The sequence below is a fragment of the Corvus hawaiiensis genome, chromosome 18 (genome assembly GCF_020740725.1).
Source record: "Corvus hawaiiensis isolate bCorHaw1 chromosome 18, bCorHaw1.pri.cur, whole genome shotgun sequence".
NCBI lineage: Eukaryota > Metazoa > Chordata > Aves > Passeriformes > Corvidae > Corvus > Corvus hawaiiensis.
Window position 1 is genome coordinate 15,466,691 of NC_063230.1, and position 20,043 is coordinate 15,486,733.

Consider the following 20,043-nt stretch of genomic DNA (forward strand, 5'->3'; position numbering starts at 1 on the left):
GAAAGTTGTCCTGTTCAAAGCCTTACGTGCACCATCAAATTGAATTGAACAAAAATCCTGATTAAGCCTCTCGATTTGTATACGTAGATATTTTGGGTTTTTTGCTGCTGGGGCACAGGCTGGGAAGGGCGAAGGATGGTGTTGTATCACCCCAACCCTGTTTGCTCCTGCCCACAGTGCATTTTTTGGGGCTCTCCTGGGATCTCACTGAGCCACAGCAGCTCCAGGTACTCCCCAGTCATGCCCAGCCAGCCGGGAGCCCATCATCTGCTCCAGCAGCTCCGTTGGGCGGCAGGGGCAGGGAGTGGCATCTGTGTGGTGGGCACATCTGCCTGGGAGGGAGCAGTCCAAGGGCAGGCTGAAGCAGCACGAGTTCACCAGCATGGCTGGGGTCATTCCTCTAAATGCCTTCATTGAGGGAAGGAGAAAGCCACCATTATCCTGGCCTGCAGGAGGGCACCTCTCTGCTCTCCTCCCCTCCATGACCCTCCCGCCACGGGGCCATTGAGCTTCCGCTGCTCGGGGCACAATTAAGGAGAAGCAGCTAATTAGCAGGTGGTCTCCATCCATCCCAACACCCCAGCGTCCCTCTGCTGGTCCCCCAGAGCTGTGGCTGCATCCTAACACCGGGACTTCCTTTCTCTGGTCTCAATTGAGCACATGCAATTATTTCTCTTCCACTGCATCACGAGCTGCAGGAGACCCAGGAACAGGGGTGGCCTTTCAAATTGCATTTTCGGAGGGGGTGTTTGAAATGGGCTGGGGGGAGGGATGGCTGCCCTGGACAGGTCATAGATGTGGGTTTGTTCATGAAAACAGAGTTCAAGAGGTAAAGTCAGCAGGGAAATGAGTGAATGAAACAACCTTTCTGCATTTCAGCTGGTGAGAATAGACACTTGAAGCTTTCATTAGTTTTTAAAAATTAATAAGAAGGAATATAGACATTTTTCAAATGATCTAGCTGAACAGAGATGGAGTTTTTTTACATGTGAATGCTTCTCCTTGCCAGAGGAATACTGGGAAATTCATCAATAGAGAACCAAACTGAATATTTAAAAAAATATGTTTTAAAATATAATCAGAGCTGGCCACAGGTAGGCTTCCAGTAGGAATTGCTGCCCAGTGCTTGGAGCAGCAGTGAGACGTAGGGGGCTCAGTGTTCTGTGGGTGTCACCACGACATGCTGGGACTGGTGCCATGCCCCAATGGGCTCCTGAGTATGGACTTTTGCCCTTCTAGTACATTCTTAGCACTTCATTTCCCATCTCTTTGTCCCCCTGGGATTTCTTAACCCACCATTCCCGTGATTTCTTGTTTTTTCTCTAACCCTAGATGAAGCCACCCTGGAGCTGATGAAGACCCCTCGCTGCTCTCTGCCCGACCTCAGCATTGCAGAGACCAGGAGGAAGCGATTTGCCCAGGCTGTCACCAAGTGGAGCAAAAGGAATTTGTCCTGGAGGTAGGAATTCATCTATCCCTGCTGAAATCTTGCAGCAAAAGACCAATTCCACAGACACCTTTGTTAAATACTGCTTTGAGATGAGTTTCAGGGTGATGGTTAAAACGTGTCCCTCTGTGCTCCCAGGACCCCACAGACTATTTATTTTAACTCTTCTCTTGACAGTCTCAGCAGTGACTTCTTGGACCCACTTGGCAATGCCTGGGAACAGTGCAGATTTGGCTAGTGAATTAGGTGGGAGCTTTTTTATGGGTTGCAATGGTTCTTAGACCATCCTTTTTCTTGAGTTCATTAGGACTCTGTGCTGTCTCAAGCAGCTGCCAAGCCTGGAGCTTCTTCTCTTGCCCCACCTGAGTCCAAGGGTAGGAGCATTTTCTGGGAAATAAAGTCACTTTTTTTCTCCTTATCTCTGCCACAGGGGAGTATTTTTCCCTCAGTGTCAGGCAGTGACACATGTGGGTCCCTCTGCACCTGTGACACACAGAAGTTCAGGTCCAGCTTTCAGAAACATGCTGCAGGTCAGGGTTGGCAAGCATACTGATCCATGTCCCACCAAGATTTGTGCTCCCTCAAATACCATGTGCTGCCGTGATTGTTCCTCTAAGAGCAGTGTGCAGCATGAGGTGCTTCTACTGTCCTGAAAACACACATGGATCTTATGGAAAGTTCTCCTAATTAATAGTAAGTTTCTCTTTGATCCTGGCATAGCCCCTAGAGAGTCCTCTTCCCGCTGCAGTAACAAATCTCAGCTTGGCTGTTGCTGTCGACACATGTTGAAACTGGTCTTAGCAGAGATTTGGTCTATGTTCCCGCAGGTTCCTTTGAGACTTTATTTTGAGAAAAGATAAACATAATTCAGCTCCAGTAAGAAACAATTTTGGTTCATAGATGGCTTCATGTCGTAAAGTGACCCATATTATAAAAACTCAGCCTGTCTCCCTGTTGCCCAGCCCTGACTCGATGGGGAAAGGGGAATAAACTTCACATTTCAGAAAGGAGACAATCCTTTGGGAGCAACAAAAAAACCTACCCTGGTGTTCTGGAATCTGCCAGAGCCAGTGCAGGGGCATGGCTTGCGCAGAGCCTGACCCCAGCAGCTCCTGACAAACCTGAGTGACATCCCATGGCAGGGCAGGTGTGGTGGCTGGGCAGCACGGTCAGGGGACTGGCACTGCAGGTGCCACCAGGACTTTGGATGTGCTGACACAGTATCCTCAATTCCAGGCTGGAGAGAAACGTGGAGGTGAAATGGGGTCCGACTGTTCTGATGGGTGCAGTCCTGGGATATGCCCCGCCTCCCACCCCTTTGGAAACTGTGATGCTGCAGCAAGGATGCCGTAAAAAGGGGTTTAGGTGTGAGACAATATTATATGTAAGGCATAAAAAAAAAAATCCATCTCCTGACAAAGTAATTTCTGCTTTTTATTCTTTGATCCTTTCCAAGAGCTTGGCTTTTGTCCAAGAAAAGACTGTATTTTACAGCTGTAGGTTGTAGCCAGCAGAAGGCTATAGCATTACAGAAACTCCAATGTAGTATTTACATCTAGCACTTGAGATTAAACTGGCTTTTTGGAAAATACCATGAAAATCGGCCAACAGAGACATAAAGTTTTACTCGCTTACCTTTTACACATTGATTGAAGATTTTAAAAGAGGAAAACAAAACTAAATGCTACTCTGACATGGATTTAAAAGTTGAAGGAAAACGTGAACAATTGCAAGGCTGAGATAAACAGGTAAGCAAAGCTGTAGGAAAGGAGGGCCTCGAAATAGGCACGTGCACTGATTGAAAAGGCAATTTTGGGCAAACAAAATCTTATAGATATACAGGTCATTCAGGTTTCTTCTTTTTACCTTTGAGTACAACCAACTGGTGGGACTGGAGGGCTCAGGGAGCAAAACAGTACAGGCTGCATCCTGCACGGCTCACAGTACAGCCTTGTAGCATCCCATTACAGCATCAGAAATAGATGGTCTTCTGTGCCTCATCTCCATGTAGAGTTTCCAGGATATTACAGCATAGAAATTTTATTTTCACAGGATTGTTTTTGTTATTACTTTATTTTCCCCAGGTGCCAAGGCAGCTGCTGAGAGAGTGGCGTGCTGTGGATGCCCTCTGCCGGCATCAGCGCCGGAGCTGCCCGCAGCCACTTCCTCCTCATGTTTGCAGCCTGGTTTGTCACTTGCTGATTTTGCTTTCTTGCTTCTGGTTACGCCCCACAGAGGGGGAGTTCATAGATGGCATCTCCATTTCTTCCCAGTGCTCGCTGTCTCCCCACAGTCCTGGGAAGTGCAGAAGCAGGGCCATGACCCATCTCTGCACACTTTGAGCTCCCTGAGGCAGGGGCAGCCTGGAAGCTCAGCTTTTTAAGTTTCCCAGTTTTTTTCTTTCAGTGCTGAACTGAGCTGGCTTTCATCTGTCTTTAGTTAAGGACTACTCCCTTGTGCCACCTCATCAGAGCTGCAGTCTCGGACACTGCGATGCTCAGGTCATGGGGTGCCGGAGCGGGTGCAGACTGACCCCACTGGCAGAGGAGCAGTGACACCTGTCAGTCAGTGCCCACCCTTGCTGTGAGTGTCCTGAGCCGCCTCCTGAGGGGAGGTGTGCCACTGCCTGAGCCCAGGATGTGGATGTGTTCAGGCACGGAGGGGTGGCAGTCAAGGGGAAGGGTGTGCAACCCTCAGTCCCGCACTCCCATCCCCACAGCGGTCCTGATCTTCCTGCTTTGTCCTTCAATCAGTGGCATCCTGCCATAGGGACCTCCCATCCCAAGCCCAGACTGCCTTGTGCCCCATGTCTGGGGGTTTCAGTTGGCCAAGTTGTCAAGCTGCCTTAGGGTTGTTGTAATGCCCCTGTCACAGGCAACTGGGACCCTCATAGGAAAATCCCCAATCAGCTGAAGCAGAGAGCAGGCAGGTGTGTGGAGGCACAATGGCTTGTGGGTGACTGGCATTCTGTGCATGATAAAGGACAGGAGAATGAAAAAACTGAACATTTTTGGGTGACAGTCTAAGTGCTGGGAGAGGGCTGATGGAAGGTTCAAGCACCCACTGCATTCCTCCTGTGACATTGGGAATGGGATGTTGCAGCACTGCCAGGGTAGCACTGGATCAGGGCTGCTGTGCCATGGATGCCTCTGGGCAGCTGGAAAAGCAACTTTGCCAAGGCAGAAAGCATCCACCCTTTTAACTATCCCCTCTTCCCTCCTCTTGTGAGAAAAATCAGTGTGGGTTTATCAAGCAGTCCTTAGCCTGCTGTGTTTGGTAGTTCTCTGCATTTATTTTATTTGTCTTGTGGTTTCAGGGCTGGGAAAGTGAAAGAGTGCTTTCATTAATGACCTATTGATTTCTCATCCATCACTGATACTCTCCCACTTTTGTCTTTGGGAGGACAAAAACCAATAAGCAACCCAGAAATCAAAATAGGTGTGGGTGCCCCTCAACGGCAAACAGAGGCACATCAGTCCTCTCCAGTCTCTCCTTATGAACCACCCCAGACACAAAGTCTGGTTAGGGTGAGTCAGGCAAAGGAGGTGACTCAGAGGACACATGAAGGACTGGCAGCACTGTGTGAGAGTCAGCATTCATTTATCTGCACGGCAGTGCTGCTGCCTGGCTGAGCTCTAAACGCAGAGGGGAGATTTTCTCCTTGGCATCCGATTGTGCCCATCAGCACCACATCCAGCTCGGCAACTGCCAGTTCCAGTGTCATGGCTGATGCTCCCTCCTGCAGCCCCATCCACCACGGGGATAGACTCCTCAGGATGTCCCAGAGTGTGATTTGCAGAGGGATGTGACTGACCCTACAGCTTAGGGCATTGTCGGTGGGGTGGTTGGGGGAACTGAGCAGCTCAGTCCTCATCACCCTCCCTCCGGCTTGGCAGAGGCTGTCTGGAGCATTCTCTCCAATTACTCACACCAGGCTTTTGCCCAAGATCCAAGCTCTGTAACAGGAGTCTCAGAAGGGATTTACATCCACTGGGAAGCTAAGCACCATTTACTACTACTACTATTACTATTACTACTACTACTATTACTACTACTACTACTACTAAATAAATAAAGGTAGGAGGAAGCTTATTTATCTGCATGCTGTTAGAAATGTGCCTCCTTTTCAGTGGAATTGGGTGATGCAAGGCCAACAAACATCCTATCAGCATAACAGTCTTTTCCTAATCTCATTGAAAACAATTAGCAGAGCTCCAGCAATCAAATCAGACGCCGCATTGAAAAACCCTGATGGGATTCTCTTGAAAAATGACAGTGATAATGAATAAAGGATAAGGGACTTCTCACCTACACCTGCAGCATATTAATAAAATGTGGGTCAGCTCAGAGACGCAGGACTTTTTATAAGAAGTAAAATAGGTATTGATACTGTTTCTGCCTTAATGTAATGTTTCTGGAGTCAGATGTTGGGAGGAATATTAATAATATTTGGTTTTTTAGACAGGGCTTTCTATACACCATCCTTGTACAAGGGAGATGTGATTTATTATCCTCATTCTACAGCTGGAAAAAAAAGGAAAGGAAAACAGCTCATGTGGTGAGCAGGCCTTGAGGAGGAAAGAGCAGATAGTGTCCCCAAATGTGACTCTGTGCCTTAGGCACCATGATTTTGGAGAAAGGTCATAATTCCTGGACTAAACATGGTGTGATTTACACGTATAATGACTTACTCAGTAGAAATTAAAGCAGCAAAGGGTTTACCTAAATCCCGAGGAATGCTATGAAAGATGAAGACAGATAGTTAATGAATATCTGGAATCCAGGTGGCCTTTTTCTCTGTACTGTGGAGGATTACATCCAGACACAGTCTCTTCTATAAATTAAAAATTGCCTAAAAATTGTCTTTTCTAATCCTGTGCTCATACTTTTTGTACCTCTGTGCTGTCTCCTTTACAAATGTGTTTTCTTTGAAGCTCCACAATCATCTGGTTATAAGTATGTTCAGTCATTTAGATTAGTCAATAAGGTTTTTCTTTCCAAACCAAAGAGTTTAAAGATAGCAAAGGCGAAGCTATGAATGATTTTTGCTCATTTGGCTGTGATGTGTTTTGCCTGATTCACCCACTCATTCCCACCATCTCTGGAGCTTCCCAAGCACTTCAGAGGAACTGTTACTGAGATTTCTGCTTATTCTCACAAGTCCATTTTTGCACTATCCTAGATTTAATCCTGACTAGTTTCGCCCTGGCCTGAAGGTGGTGCCTTCTTTGGGCTGCCTGTCTCTTGAGGGCATGGGATTTACGTGAATATTTGTGAAAGCAAAAGCTCCCAACCTCAGCAACGAAGTCATTCCTACTCCCCTTTTCTGATCCATGGCATCTCTCAGCACTCAAATCACTACTCAGGAAGAGCTTGAGTACTGTGACATCCCCTTCTGACACCTGTAATTACCTATTGAAGTGTAGTTAAGTCATTGCTGCCCGTTGGTGACGGGGAGCGGTGCGGTACCAAGTGATGCTGTCACAGCTGTATTATGTGGGAGGGCAAGTGAGGTGATCATAATTGTTGCTTTAGCCTTTAAAAATCTGTCAAACCATGAATATTTCATGAACACTTTGGCTGGTGTGCTGGTGCACAAAAAATAACGTATCTGTTATTACTGGGGTAATACTGGGGTAGAGCTGGTCAGAAGTTATCCATCGGAATTGGCTTTTGTCAATAATTACTCAGTCAACGGTATGTTTACTTGGAAAGTGTGTATATTTTTGTCAAAATTGTCAATGAAAGATTATCTAAATATACTCCTTTAGAAGCCAAGGTGCCTTGTTGCTTCTTTGTCTTTTCATTTCCTGTATCAAATCAATTATATTAGGAATTCTTTTTCAAAGTTGGGTTATACAGGAAACATTGACTTTTCTTCCATTCCAGCTCAGCCCAAAAATGAAAAAAATTCTGAAGGCCTCACTGAGGTGCTGATGCACAGGCACCTGCAGAGCCAGTTTGGGTGATTCTTGGAGATCTCTCATGCTACTGACCCATCCTCTTGTTTGCCCTCTTTATTTCAGAGTTCGCACCTTCCCAAAAGAGTCCCACCTGGGCCACGACACTGTCCGAGCCCTGATGTATTATGCCCTGAAGGTCTGGAGTGACATCACCCCGCTGAATTTCCATGAAGTGGCAGGAAACAATGCTGACATCCAGATAGACTTCTCCAAGGCAGATCACCATGATGGCTATCCCTTCGACGGGCCTGGTGGGACGGTGGCACATGCTTTCTTCCCTGGAGACCATCACACAGCAGGGGACACTCATTTTGACGATGACGAATATTGGACCTTCCGATCATCAGGTAGGTCAGGGTGGGAGACCTGCAGCCAAACACAAGGGCTCACAATTTCCCTCTTCTTCTCTGGTGGCTGGAGTGGTTTAGTCTCTGCCACACCTTCACCCCAGGCTTCAGGATCCCATCTTCTTCTTCTGATTCCTCTCTCAGCCTTGCTAGCAAAATCAGCTCAGGCAGTGCTGAGGACACACTTATGCTCCTGGAAGTCTCAATGGCATCTCCATGTTTCTCCTTATCCTGCCAGCAATTGCAGAGCTCCCTGTTGCCCAACCCCAGTCCCCATCTCTTCTGGGACATGGAAGGTTGCGGGTTGGGTATGTGGCTGGTGGAGCTCTTGGATGGGGACTGCATTCTGTGCCTTTGGCATGTTTTGGGTGGCTTCACTGCCACATGCCCAAGTTTCCTATTTTTAAAGTATACTATTAGGGTAAGGGGCTCTGTGTTCTGCTGGGAAGAAGGCCCAGTTTTTTCCTGCCATCTCCTGATTGTTACCTGACATCAGGATGGTTACAAGTTGCAGTTCTATTCTTTTTTATTTTCACCTCATCTAAAGCAGAGTTTTAATAAGCAGAGGGAGTATCAGAAGCAAGTGTTCGTCAGCTGCAAAATCATCTGTGGGGATCAGGTCCCCAGCCTTCGTGTCAGGCATGTTTTGACAGAACGTCCTCTCTGCAGCCACCAGCTGCTAATTTACTTGTCATGCCACCTCCTCTGCCAGTCTCCTAGTGGGATCCTGCTGCCACAGCCTAACAACTTTGGTTAAACCTAATTGTCTTCTCTGAAACAAGCTAATACCTTCTTCCTGCCCACTGGTTGACCTCTGTCCATCCCCCTGGGTGTTTGTGGGCAGGAGTGTTCACCAGGGGTGCTGGAGGAGGTCTTGAGGTAAAAGTTAAAGGTCTGGACAGGCTGATCCTTCAGGATTACACCTGCTCCTTGCTTCATGCTGCTGTGCAGCCCCAACTGATGGCTGTTATCAGGAAGGGAAAAAAAAGCAGCAGTTTTGATCTGCAGATGTACAGGGCAGAGGCAAGTGCTGCAGTCAGCAGCTTGCCACAGCGGATGTGTTAGTGATGGAGTCAGTTTTGCAGCTGGTGGTTAGGAATGCTCATTGTGAAACAAACTCATGTGAAGGAGAGAGCTCAGAGCCAGCATTCCTGCAGGGAGTGTCCCTCCAAGCACCACCAAGGGATGAGGGATGAGCCTGACAGCGAAAAGCTGCCCTCTATTTTGAAGATCTTTGAGCTATCCGAGCTTCATCTTTTATTTGTTTTGTTCTTCCTACTGATTCAAAAACAACTACTTGGTAGGTGATATAAAAATATCCCCAAGGTTGTCAGTCCGGCATTAAAATGTCAGAGAGCATATGTCTTGTTCTCTCCTAGTGCCAGGGAAAACAGCATAGGTTATAAAAATCTCAGCTGGTTACAGACACTGCAAATAACAGTCATGAAGGAAAAGGCAAAACTCAGCAAAAGATATCTCCCTGCTCTAACACCTCAAGCCTGGTGAGGAGCACTAAGGACTGGGCAGGATCAGCCATGGTTAATTTTGTGCAAAAAAGTAGCCATCTTCTTAGTCTCCAGCCATTCTCAGGGAATGTGACAATCCCCTGAGCTCCACAGGGACCTTTCCAACCTCACTGCTTCTTTATTACAATATTGACATCATGATCTTTGTAAGAACCACACTTATAATCATTGCCACCCTCTGGTACTGCTCTGCAGGACATTGCTGAGCAGAGAGGGGCAGAAATTATACGGATGTGTGGCCCAGCCTGTCGGGAGCTGGGCGGTGGGAATGCACCAAGCAGGCTCAGTCCCATACAGCTCCTGGGAGCAGCTCCTCCTTGGTTTTGGTAGCAGTGATGTATGTTTGGAAATGAGCATTAACCCCTTTCATGAGTGTCTCAGGCTCTGGAGAGGATAAGATGGGTCTATATGTGGGTGTGGTGTGAGGCACTGGGAGCTGGATTGCAAATAAGGAAATTTGGGGAAAGAGAATATAGCAGAGATAGCCCAGACTGAAGGAAAAAAGTCATCAAAGGAGGTATTGATGTTCAACAATGTCTCCCTAATGCCCATTGTGGCGCGTGACGATCAAACTGTTTGCCCAAGGGAGCAGCCACAAGAGCTGCAGCCCTGCCAGCACAAGGTGTGTAACAGGAGAAGATGATAAATCCTCTAAAAACAAGCTGGACATGGTCACCTACCCACGTCACGGCAGCAGTGAGAAGAGCAGGTCGGTGGCTGATGACCAGATGAGCATTCCTGCATTTGTGTGCATACAGGAAGGCCAAGGGATGGATTTGGCCAGGGCAGCAGCGTGCGAGGCCAGGAAGGGAAAGCCCCGCAGAGCGCCGTGGGCAGGCGGGCACTGCCGGCACTCCCCGGCTTATTGTCGCAGGATGTGATGAGCTCCTGGCTGGTGGCTGCAGAAATCCGGTATTCTGGGCAACGTAAAGGCTGTGTCAGCAGCTGCAGCAGACATGAGATGCAGAGAGTGACTGCTCTGGCCCAGCTTCTGCAGTGCCTGTCAGCAGATGGTTGTGATGTGGTTGCTGTCTCAGCCCTTTGTCCAGCTTTTTCTCAGGTGCCAACAGTGATCTGGAAATAAAAAGGGTGATACCCAGGCTGGCGTAGGCTGATGTCTGGCTTGCGTTCCATTTTCATATGCTACACTTCAGTCTCCGACTGGAAAAAAATGCCTTTTTCAAACTTTACCTATTCCTAAGCTCTTCTTTCCAGTTTATCCAACATAAACCTACACTTCCACTTACAACCCTTGCAGCCCACCCAAATCCCCCAATTACTATCAGCACTTAGTGACTTTTATTTCAATTTTGTCCTTATCTCCAGACACTCATGGGATGGACCTATTTGCTGTAGCTGTCCATGAGTTTGGCCATGCCATTGGCTTGACCCACATCTCTGCCATAGAGTCTATCATGAGACCCTACTACCAAGGTCCAGTGGGGGATCCTCTGAAGTACGACCTGCCTTACGAGGACAAAGTCCGGATCTGGCAACTCTATGGTAAGTCTGTGTCCCTCACGTGGCTATAGCCTGTTCCTGTCATGGCAGGACACACTGGAATAGCTGTTTTCTGGGGTGAGTGGAGTTGGTGGGGAGGATGGTGTACCCCATTACTGCTTCTTTTCTACACAGGAGTCAGGGAATCTGTGTCCCCCACAGCCAAGCCTGAAGTAAGTGAAACAGATGACCATCCAATCCTGCCAGAGCTGCCAGAGAACCGCTCCACTGTCCAGTAAGTCAAATTCCTTCCTCTCCCGCAAAGGATGTGCAGTAGTGAAGCTCTGCTTCATCAGTATCTCTTGCCTGTTCACTCTGGCTTTGGTATTTCTCTCTGGACCTCTGGATATTTCACTGAGACTCACACGTTTTACTCGTATTAGTGGAAATTTGTCACCATCACCCTTAGATAAATTCATCCTTGCCTCAATTTTAATCAAACTTCCTCAGCAATATCCTGAATTGCACAAGCATAAGTTACCGAAATCATTCCACACTGAGCAACTCCCTAATGTACCCGAGGGAGTGAATATTGGAACAAGTGCACAACTCCAACGCAGGTTAGCATTGGCAAAGGGCTGCTTACCCCGAGTGTCATCAAGCAACCAGCATGGTTTCATTAAGGGAAGTGCTGGATATCGCCCATTAATAAATGTTGACCAGGACAGCAGGACAGTTAAGAGAAGAAGAGACACTGAACAAAAAGGCAGGAGGTTATGGTCACACACATTTTTGCCAGACACCAAGAGCACTCCAAGTGAGAGCGGCAGAGATGGAGCAGGTCACCTTCACCTCATGCTCCTTTTGTTTGAACATGCTGAATGCCATTAGTTATGTTTCTCTGTGCGTAGCTTCTAATGGCTCTTGTCCACCAGGGTCCTTATGGCCACGTTTGGACCTAGAAATATGAGAGCCTTTCTCCCTCCTGTTGTGGGAGGCCACCGTCTCACACCAGCAGCAGGAGCAGCAGGAAACTTGCTCATGCCAACCCCTTGTTCTTGCCTTGTCTGCTGGGAGGGTGGATGGGGTTTGCCTCCACACCTGTCATTTTGTGGCCAAAGAGGGCTGTGAAACTGGTGCTGGCAGCCCAGCACAATTTTTCTATCAGCAGGATAGATTTATGCTTCCCTATCACCCACAGCTGCTTTTCGGTGCATGCTCCCATCATCCTCTCCTTGTTCCTCCATCAGTCATCATTTCTTATGTGGGCTTTGTGGCTCTCTCAGTCCTTCATACTCTGTGCCTTCCCCACCCACCTTGTTAAAGCAGCTTAGTATCTCAGCTGCCACTTGCCAGGTGGCTTTCACTAGGTATCTTTCACCAGGTTATCACATGGCTCCTTCGGGTCCCTCTGTTTAGGCTCAGCTGCTTTCTGCTTTGCAGCTCTGTCACCTCTCACTGGCATTTTGGAGCTCAGCCCTGGAGCAGCAGCATCCCGAGCTGCTGGAGCAAGAGGCTGCTTGGCTGTTTTCCACATCCTGCTGCCCTGGGGCAGCTGGCCAAGCCACGCTGTGCAACTGGGAGTGGGAAGCCAGCTCAGCCCTCACCAGCTACACGAGCTGGTGGATGTAGAGTGTGTCCTCACTTGACTCTCAGCAATGGTGTCTGGTGGGCCAGGGTTGTCAGCTCAAGCTGTCTTCAGGCTGAGGGTTGCCTGAGCTCACCTTGGAAATCCCCATGCACGTGGCTGGGCTTGAGCATGAGGAGTGACAGATGGGCACAGCCCGTAGTCTCCAGGAGCAGAGGTGATTCAGTCCGTGGGATAGGAGGCATCGGGGGGACATAGCCCCTCACTGCCTGCCTGGGCCCTGCTCACCTGGGCATCTCTCCACAGGCTCAGGCGGGATGTGCCCAACAGGTGCAACACGCACTTCGATGCAGTGGCCCAGATCCGAGGAGAGGCTTTCTTCTTCAAAGGTGAGCACCAGGGGTCTGTGTCACCCTGCGGTGGCTTTGCTGTGCTGGCACCGGAGGCAGCGCAGCGTGGGACGGGCTGGGGTGGGTGGTGAGGATGAGCTGGCTGGGGTTTGTGGGCTGCTCCCACAGACCCAAGGAGGCATCTCACATACTTGAGTGTGTGGCTGCACCGGTGACAATCCAGCACAGGAGTTTTTACTCTGATCTGTCACACTGGACTGCCCAGGTGAAGAACTAAAATCTGATGTTTGTGCTATCAGAGTCAAAATTGAGGTTGAACCAAGGATGAGCAGAGCAGCAGCAGCGCTCCACCGCTTTTTTCCTGTATACTTCCAGCCTTCCTTTCCTCCCCCACTTCACCCTCCCTAATGTTGCTCACCATGCGTCTCTCAAAGACAGTATGTACACAACTGAGGACCATCTGGTTTCATGCCAGCAAACCCTTGCTGGCAGCGCGTTCCCGGGGTGCCCAGCTGTTGACGAGGATCCCATCGGGTGCCTTCTCAGCTGCGCAGAGCCTGTGTAGGCTGGACTCTCTGGGCTTGCTTTCTCATCTATCCAAGATGTAAAAATGCCCATGGGTGTTTCTTTGCATCCCTGGTCACCATTTGGCCACCCCAAAGCCATCCACCAGGGAAGCAGAAGCGTTTGCCCCGGGGATGAGCGGCAGTGTCCAGGCATCTGGGTATCACAGTGTGAGCCTTGGGTCACAGGCAAGAACAGCAAAAGGGCTCCAGAGAATTTGGTGTTGCCCGTGCCCTGAGGGAAGCATAATATCGAGGCAGTTCCACAACATTATTTGTTCAGATGCCATCTCCAAAAAGCCACAGTGAAGAAGGGAAACTCAGAGACACAAACTGGTGTCAGAATAAATGGCTGTCTGTCCCTCGGAGGGGAAAAAGTGATGAAGTAAAGAGAAATCCATCTCAGTGTCTATTTTTGGATATATTTATTGCAGTCCAAAAAGCAAATGTACAGAGCACAGGGTCAGTGGATGCCAGCTGCATGTCTGCCTCCAGACCTCAGCACTTTCCTTGCAGCCCCCCTTGCTGCCCCCGAACCATCCTACACACCAAGGAATGGGATGTCACCTCTGGGGCAGGATTTAAATATCTTTGGTGCCGAGCTCTGTCCCTCGATAGGGATTTTGTTCTGAGCTGCTCCAGCTGGTTCCCTAGATGGAAAGAAGCCTCTTCCACTGCAAAGGCACTGGGACTGGAGCTCCCCGGAGCTCACAGGTTTGTTGTTTTGAAGGCAGTGTTGGGTTTTCTGCACTTTGAAATCACTGCTCGCTTTGATGTAGGTGCCTCACTACGGACTCCTGAAGTTTTAAACGTCTTTGGCCTGCGTGTGCGTGTCTCCATGGTGGGTGCAGCGGTCTTGCCAGAGGCAGCCAAAGTCTGGACAGTGTCAGACACAGCTGGGATCAAAATTACCTGGAATTAAAGAAAGCAATTGCCTCAGCCCATCAACCACATCTTAGTGCAGCGGGACCTCACACCTGTCTTTCATTGTGTTCAGTTTGCCAGCTCAGAGGAGGGTTTAAATTGAGCTTTTTAAACAAACATGGAGTTGGGATTTTGTTTTTTAAATTATTTCTGCGTGCTAATTGCAGAAATTCCCCTGTGGATCTGGCTTTGGCTGATGATCATCCATGCAACAGCAGCACTTTGGTGAGCAGGCTGGGCCATGGCAAATCGTGAGCCCAGGCAGACTGGGGCCATTACATTCAGAATTCCTTGTTACTTAAGTGCTTTATATTCTTTCTTTTTCCTGGTAGCTTATAAAAACCCAACCAAAGTAACCAACAGCTCAGGCTATTCCTGAGTTTGGGGGTAGATTTAAGGCTTCCCTGCTGCAGCTGCTCACCAGCTGAGCCCATTGCTTGCAAAGGGATGAAATGTCAAAAGTACTGAGGCTTCCCTTTGTGTCTCCGCTGAGCCCAGGGCACTTCAAAGTTCAGATACTGATCTGCTAAAGAAGGAATTAAGTTGAGCTGTATTTCTTGCTAAAAAAGTGAAAATCTGACCTCGTCTAGTGCCTCGCTAATTACAGATGCAGAGATCATCTTTATTTAATTACATATGTTTCCATTGATGTAAAACGGCCACCAAATTTGAATCCTTGGGTTTTTTTACATTCTTTAAAAGAATCTGTAATTATGGCAATTCCTTCCATATTGGAATGTATTATTCATTTATGTTTCGGTAAGACAGAGCAAATACGCAAACTGGAGCAGAAGAACAAGACTATGATATAAATCCTTATAATTAGAATAAAACTCCCTCTCTGCAGATGTTAAAGCGTTAGAGTTTTGCCTCCTGCACTATTAGGCTAAGATCCAATGTCCATAAAATTTTAAAAGCTGGTGTCACAATCTGCCAGCTCTCAAGAAAGAGCTGAGCATGTGGGGAATAAAAATCTGAAGATGCACCTTTGGTTTCTGTTGCTTATCTCCCCTCAGAAATCCATGCAAGACCAGACGCAAATAATGTGCAATAATTTCTAACCGGCAATAACAAATGTAAGACAAAGTTGAGAGTTGCCTCTTAAACATCTTGCTCTGGCTCACGTCACTGCGTGGAGCTCTCTGGAGAAAACACAGCACAAAATGTACTGCAAAAAGGCTGAGAATCCCAGAGCTGGTGCAGAGTTGGGTTTGGAGTTGCCCCTGAAAACCATTAAGACTCCTCAGGAAATCCCATATAAGTGTCTTTTAGCAGGAAAAAGTTTGGCATCCTTCCCAAAAAGGATAAATCTGTTTCCTTTCCTATTATCCAAAATATTTCAGAAATCCCCAAAATACTCTTTCCTAGCTGAGCCAGTGCTGCTGCAGGTGTTAAAGTGCATTTGCTGGCACCACCAGTACGTGCATCCTGGACACTCCGCAAGACTGTGGTCCCTGGTTTTAGTATCCTGCACCTCTAGATGGTACCAAAGTCCTTAATTCGGCCTCCTTCCCCTCCTCAACCCTTCCAGATTTTTTCAGATGGTTTCCTCCTCCTCTATTTTCTTACTCCCTTTCTTCATTACAAAAAAACCCCTCTGGTATCTTTGTGTTTCATTGTAACATCCTAGACATTTCCAAACATGAAAGCAGCTGGACATCCTCTGTGCAGGAAGCTGTGGCTGCTCCAGGAGAGGAGGAACAGGGATGTTTTTTTGGATGCTCTTGCTTAAGGCTGTTGGTGCCTGGTCCCACCAGTTCGCAGGAGGTCCTGCGCAGAGAGGGAGGGAGGAGATAAAAGGCTCCTCTCTCCTGCCCTGCCTCAGCGATGCAGCCTCACACTGTGGCCAGGAGTATAACAACTCCAGCGCAACATCCAGAGGATTATTTTAATAAAAAAAAAAAGGGAGGGATTTCTTCTAAAAACTGCCAGAAATAAAAAAAGCAGTCACAGCTGCTGCTGGAAAGCAGGATGGTTCTAAATCATGGCTCCCACCTCACATGCTTTGCTTCCTGATGCTGCCGTCCACCTGGCGCTCACCCCCCAGCGAAGGTGGGTTGAGTGTGGTTCAGTAATGTCCAGTCTGTCCCTCCAGGCAAGTACTTCTGGAGACTGACTCGCAATAAGCACTTGGTCTCCCTCCAGCCGGCTCAGATCCACCGTTTCTGGCGGGGCTTGCCGCTCAACCTGGACAGCCTGGATGCAGTCTACGAGAGAACCAGTGACCACAAGATTGTCTTCTTCAAAGGTGAGAGCAAACATGGTGCTGGAGGTGTAGAATGTGGTGCCAGGCAGGAGACACCAGTGCCAGATGTTAAGCATCTCAAGGGCAGGTCTGAGACCTGTTGTCCACGAGCAGGGCCAGGAGAAACGAGTTGGCAGGGAGGGCAAGCAAAGGGTAGCGGTCATGTTCCCCAGAAAATGTGGGAAATGTCATTCAAGATAAAGTTCAGCCAAATGTAACTAAAATCTGAGCTTTTCAAGAATGAAACACAAGCAGGAACCCCCCCTTCACAGGTGTTTTGTTCCTCCTTTGACCTTTTCTCTTTTTACTATTTGTTGCTGAGAAAAGAAGAAGACAGAGGATAAAAAACAGGATAAAAATGAAACTGAAGGACTTGGGTTTTAATAATTATATTTCTGTTACTATATTTTTTCTTAAAATAAGTGGTATAGTTCTCTCTTTTTATTTAAAAAAACCTGCAAGTTTGGGGGTTTTTTTCCAGAAGAGCTGGAGGAACAGTTTAGCTCTTGGTTTCTGTACAAATATCCGAGTCCCCCACAGACCATCCACCCATGCTGGTTAGATGCTACCCGTGCACTCAATGTCACTCAAGATCCTGGCAGGCACCGACTCTTGTTTCACCAAGGTTATGCACTTGAAGTGCTAAACACATCCCAGCCCTCCATTCCTCCAGTTTGGAAATTGCTTTTTATCTCCCAACCGTTCTGCTTGAAACGTGGTGCAATTATTGGTTTCAGAAGGGCTTAACCAAGCACTTCTGGAAGCAACAATTTGGTTTCAGTTCCCCCAGCCAGGCCAGAGAGACGGCTCACGTCTCATGTAAGCCTCTACGCTTGTGGAAGCCTTTCCAAGTACAGCTGAAAGCCCTCCTGGACCGCCGGCACACTGAGCCCCGCAGAGCCACACCAAGCCCTGCATCTCCTCACGGAACAGCGTACAGAAGGCTCTGCCGTGTGTGTGCAGCTGCCTCAGGCAGCCTGCCCTATTCTGCTTTCCCAGAGGGAATGGGGCCAGCTGGAGCGTGCCACCCTTTATGCCTGACACCAGACCCTCCCAGACAGGCCTGTAGATCACAGCGGCCCTTGCTCGCTGTCTCGGTTTTGAAAGACAGGTGTCTGCTAAGGAAGGCAGAGGCCCCCCTTGAAGTGGCAGATATAACCCCTTTTCCCTCCAAGTCATTATATTTTGAAATCAAGAGCCTTTAGGCGAAGATGTGGGAAATAGGAATAACAGTTCTTTACTATATATATATGTCTGTATATAACCAGTCAAACAAAACAACAACAACTATGGCAGTAACAGCAATCACAAACCCAGTGCCAGCCTTCTCGGCTGTCAGGCCCTTTCCCCTCGGGTGCAGTTCCGCTCGCAGCCGGCAGGGGCGCTGGCGGCTCCCGGTGAGCAGGGCAGGTGCGATGGTTCCCCCGCGGCTGCAGGGGGCGCTCCGGGGCGAGCTCGGGAAACCCGCGGCTCTGGTGCCCTGGGATCCCGGGAAGGGATGGAACAAAGGCTTCACAAACCCCTGGGCAGCTGATCCCGGGCTCTCAGGAACAGCAGGCTGGAATGGCAGGGACGAACGCAAATCCCGGGTGGCAGGCGAGATGTATCCAGGTGGGAAAAACCACGGAGGCCCAGGCAGGCAGGGCGAGCAGGGCTACAGCGTAGCGAAAGCTCGAAGCAGCAGCGGGGCAGGGCAGCCACAGCCCGGTCTCCAGCAGGGCAGGGAAAGCGGCTTTTGGGGTCCCGGCGTTGCTTCCAGCAGGAAGAAAAAACGGCCAAAAAGAAAGAAGCAGCAGCTCCTTTCTCTGCAGCGTCTCTCTCCGGACGCTCAGAGCGAACTGACCCCACACCCAGGTGTAGACAAAGGAGTAGCCAGGCCCGCCCCACTCCCCTTTTTGTCTTTCTTAAGTACAGCTATTTGTCCCCTAGCAACATGCATATGGGAGAAAATTCCTTTAACAGGAAAACCTAAGACTAAACTAAAACCCCAACACTCGCTTCCTTCCTTCCCTCCCTCCCTCCCTTCTCTCCCTGCTGGGGATGAACAGACAACCAACGGGGAGCTCAGGTCCAGGGGCTCCTCCCAGCTGCTCAGGAGGCTGGAATTCCAGATGTGCCATAGCTGGCATCTTGTCCCTGCCAGGCAGAATGCTCTGTGGTCATGCATTCCCTGTGTGTGTTAGCCCTGCCTAGCTCCCAACATAAACTCAGAGTTTTTATTCCAGCCATAAAATACGTCTCATTCTCTCCCTTCAGCGCTGCTTCATTGATCCCTGGACAGAAACCGAAGAATGCAAATTACCTTGCCCTCTAAGGTCCTGCTGCTGATACACGGGCGTGCATTTAGGGGCCTCTTCAGATATTCTAGAAAACCGAGAGGAAAAAGTCTGATCCCTAAAATAGGCTACGCAATACCTAAAAGGACACTCCAGGTTACCAAACAGAAGTTGTAAAAGAAGAAAACTGTCCCAGTGGTTCGAGATTTATGAAAAAATTGAGACATCTGGGTTCAATTGCTTGTTCTCACACAGACCAGGGCCCAGTCTCGTCATGCTTCATTTTTATTGGGCAAAAACCCCCACATTGACATCCCCCCCCAAGATCGGGCCAGGGGGGTGGCTGTGTAAGACTCTTGAAGAGCATTGAACTTCTCATACGGGATTTTTCCAGTCCCTGTGCATTCTCCTATCCCTTATATCCCACGGTCTCTCAGCCCCTCTGGCTCTAGAAAGTGGCGATTTCTTTTTCAAAGTGGACTACGCTTGGCTTCTCAGGAGCCAAATAACAGGCAGAAAGCACCCGATTTGCCCATAAAAGCTGCCTGTAACTTTGTTTCTTTGGATATCAGGCAGAAATCCAAGGGGCAGAAAACCAAATGCCTCCATCAAATACATAAAAGTGACAACTGTACTGACGGTGTCAGCGTGTTCGTGTCCTGGGACAGTCATGCTTTCAGCGGCAAATGTCCATGGACAGCCTGACACAAGAAAGTAACTATTCAAAGCCAGAGGTTCCCCCACAGGCTGACCCCTTCCTCTTCCCATCCTTAAATGCCCAGAGTTCAGCCCCAAGGCTTTGTCACCACAGTAGGTAACAAAACATTATCTCAGCTCATCTGCAGGGAAATACTGATTTAGGCTGTGAAACAAATGCAATTTTATTCTGTGCTTGTTTCCTTTCCACAGGAGACAGATACTGGGTCTTCAAAGACAACAACGTGGAGGAAGGGTACCCGCGGCCCATTTCGGACTTTGGCCTGCCCCTGGGAGGAATCGACGCCGCTTTCTCTTGGGCTCACAATGACAAGACTTATTTCTTTAAGGACAATCTCTACTGGCGCTACGATGACCATGAGCGGAGGATGGACCCCGGCTATCCTTCGGCGGCCATCCTGTGGAAGGGAATACCCAGCCCTTTAGATGATGCCATGAGGTGGTCAGATGGTAAGTCCATATGGCAGTTTAAAAAGGTACAGCAAAGAAAATTGGTGCTCTATCGAGCTGTAGCCCTGCCTACCAACACAAATGCTGAGCCCCTAATGGGATGGCCATTCCTGGTGTCTGGAAGCTGAAGAGGGAGGTGTGATTCCAGCCAGAGCTCCCCACACTGCTTACTAGAAGACTCTAATTTTAAACAGGCAACAAAAATAT

At 48.7% G+C, this 20,043-nt stretch overlaps 1 protein-coding gene across 1 annotated transcript in view; it reads left to right on the forward strand.

Moving 5' to 3' along the window:
* The window catches only part of MMP17 (matrix metallopeptidase 17), a 62,646-nt gene that overhangs the window by 39,191 nt on the left and 3,412 nt on the right, over positions 1–20,043 (forward strand). Inside the window, exons 3-9 of the mRNA XM_048322900.1 lie at positions 1,333–1,459; positions 7,474–7,757; positions 10,610–10,786; positions 10,919–11,018; positions 12,618–12,700; positions 16,244–16,396; positions 19,579–19,836. Of these exons, the coding sequence (XP_048178857.1) occupies positions 1,333–1,459; positions 7,474–7,757; positions 10,610–10,786; positions 10,919–11,018; positions 12,618–12,700; positions 16,244–16,396; positions 19,579–19,836 (1,182 nt within the window). The remainder of the gene's footprint in view (positions 1–1,332; positions 1,460–7,473; positions 7,758–10,609; positions 10,787–10,918; positions 11,019–12,617; positions 12,701–16,243; positions 16,397–19,578; positions 19,837–20,043) is intronic.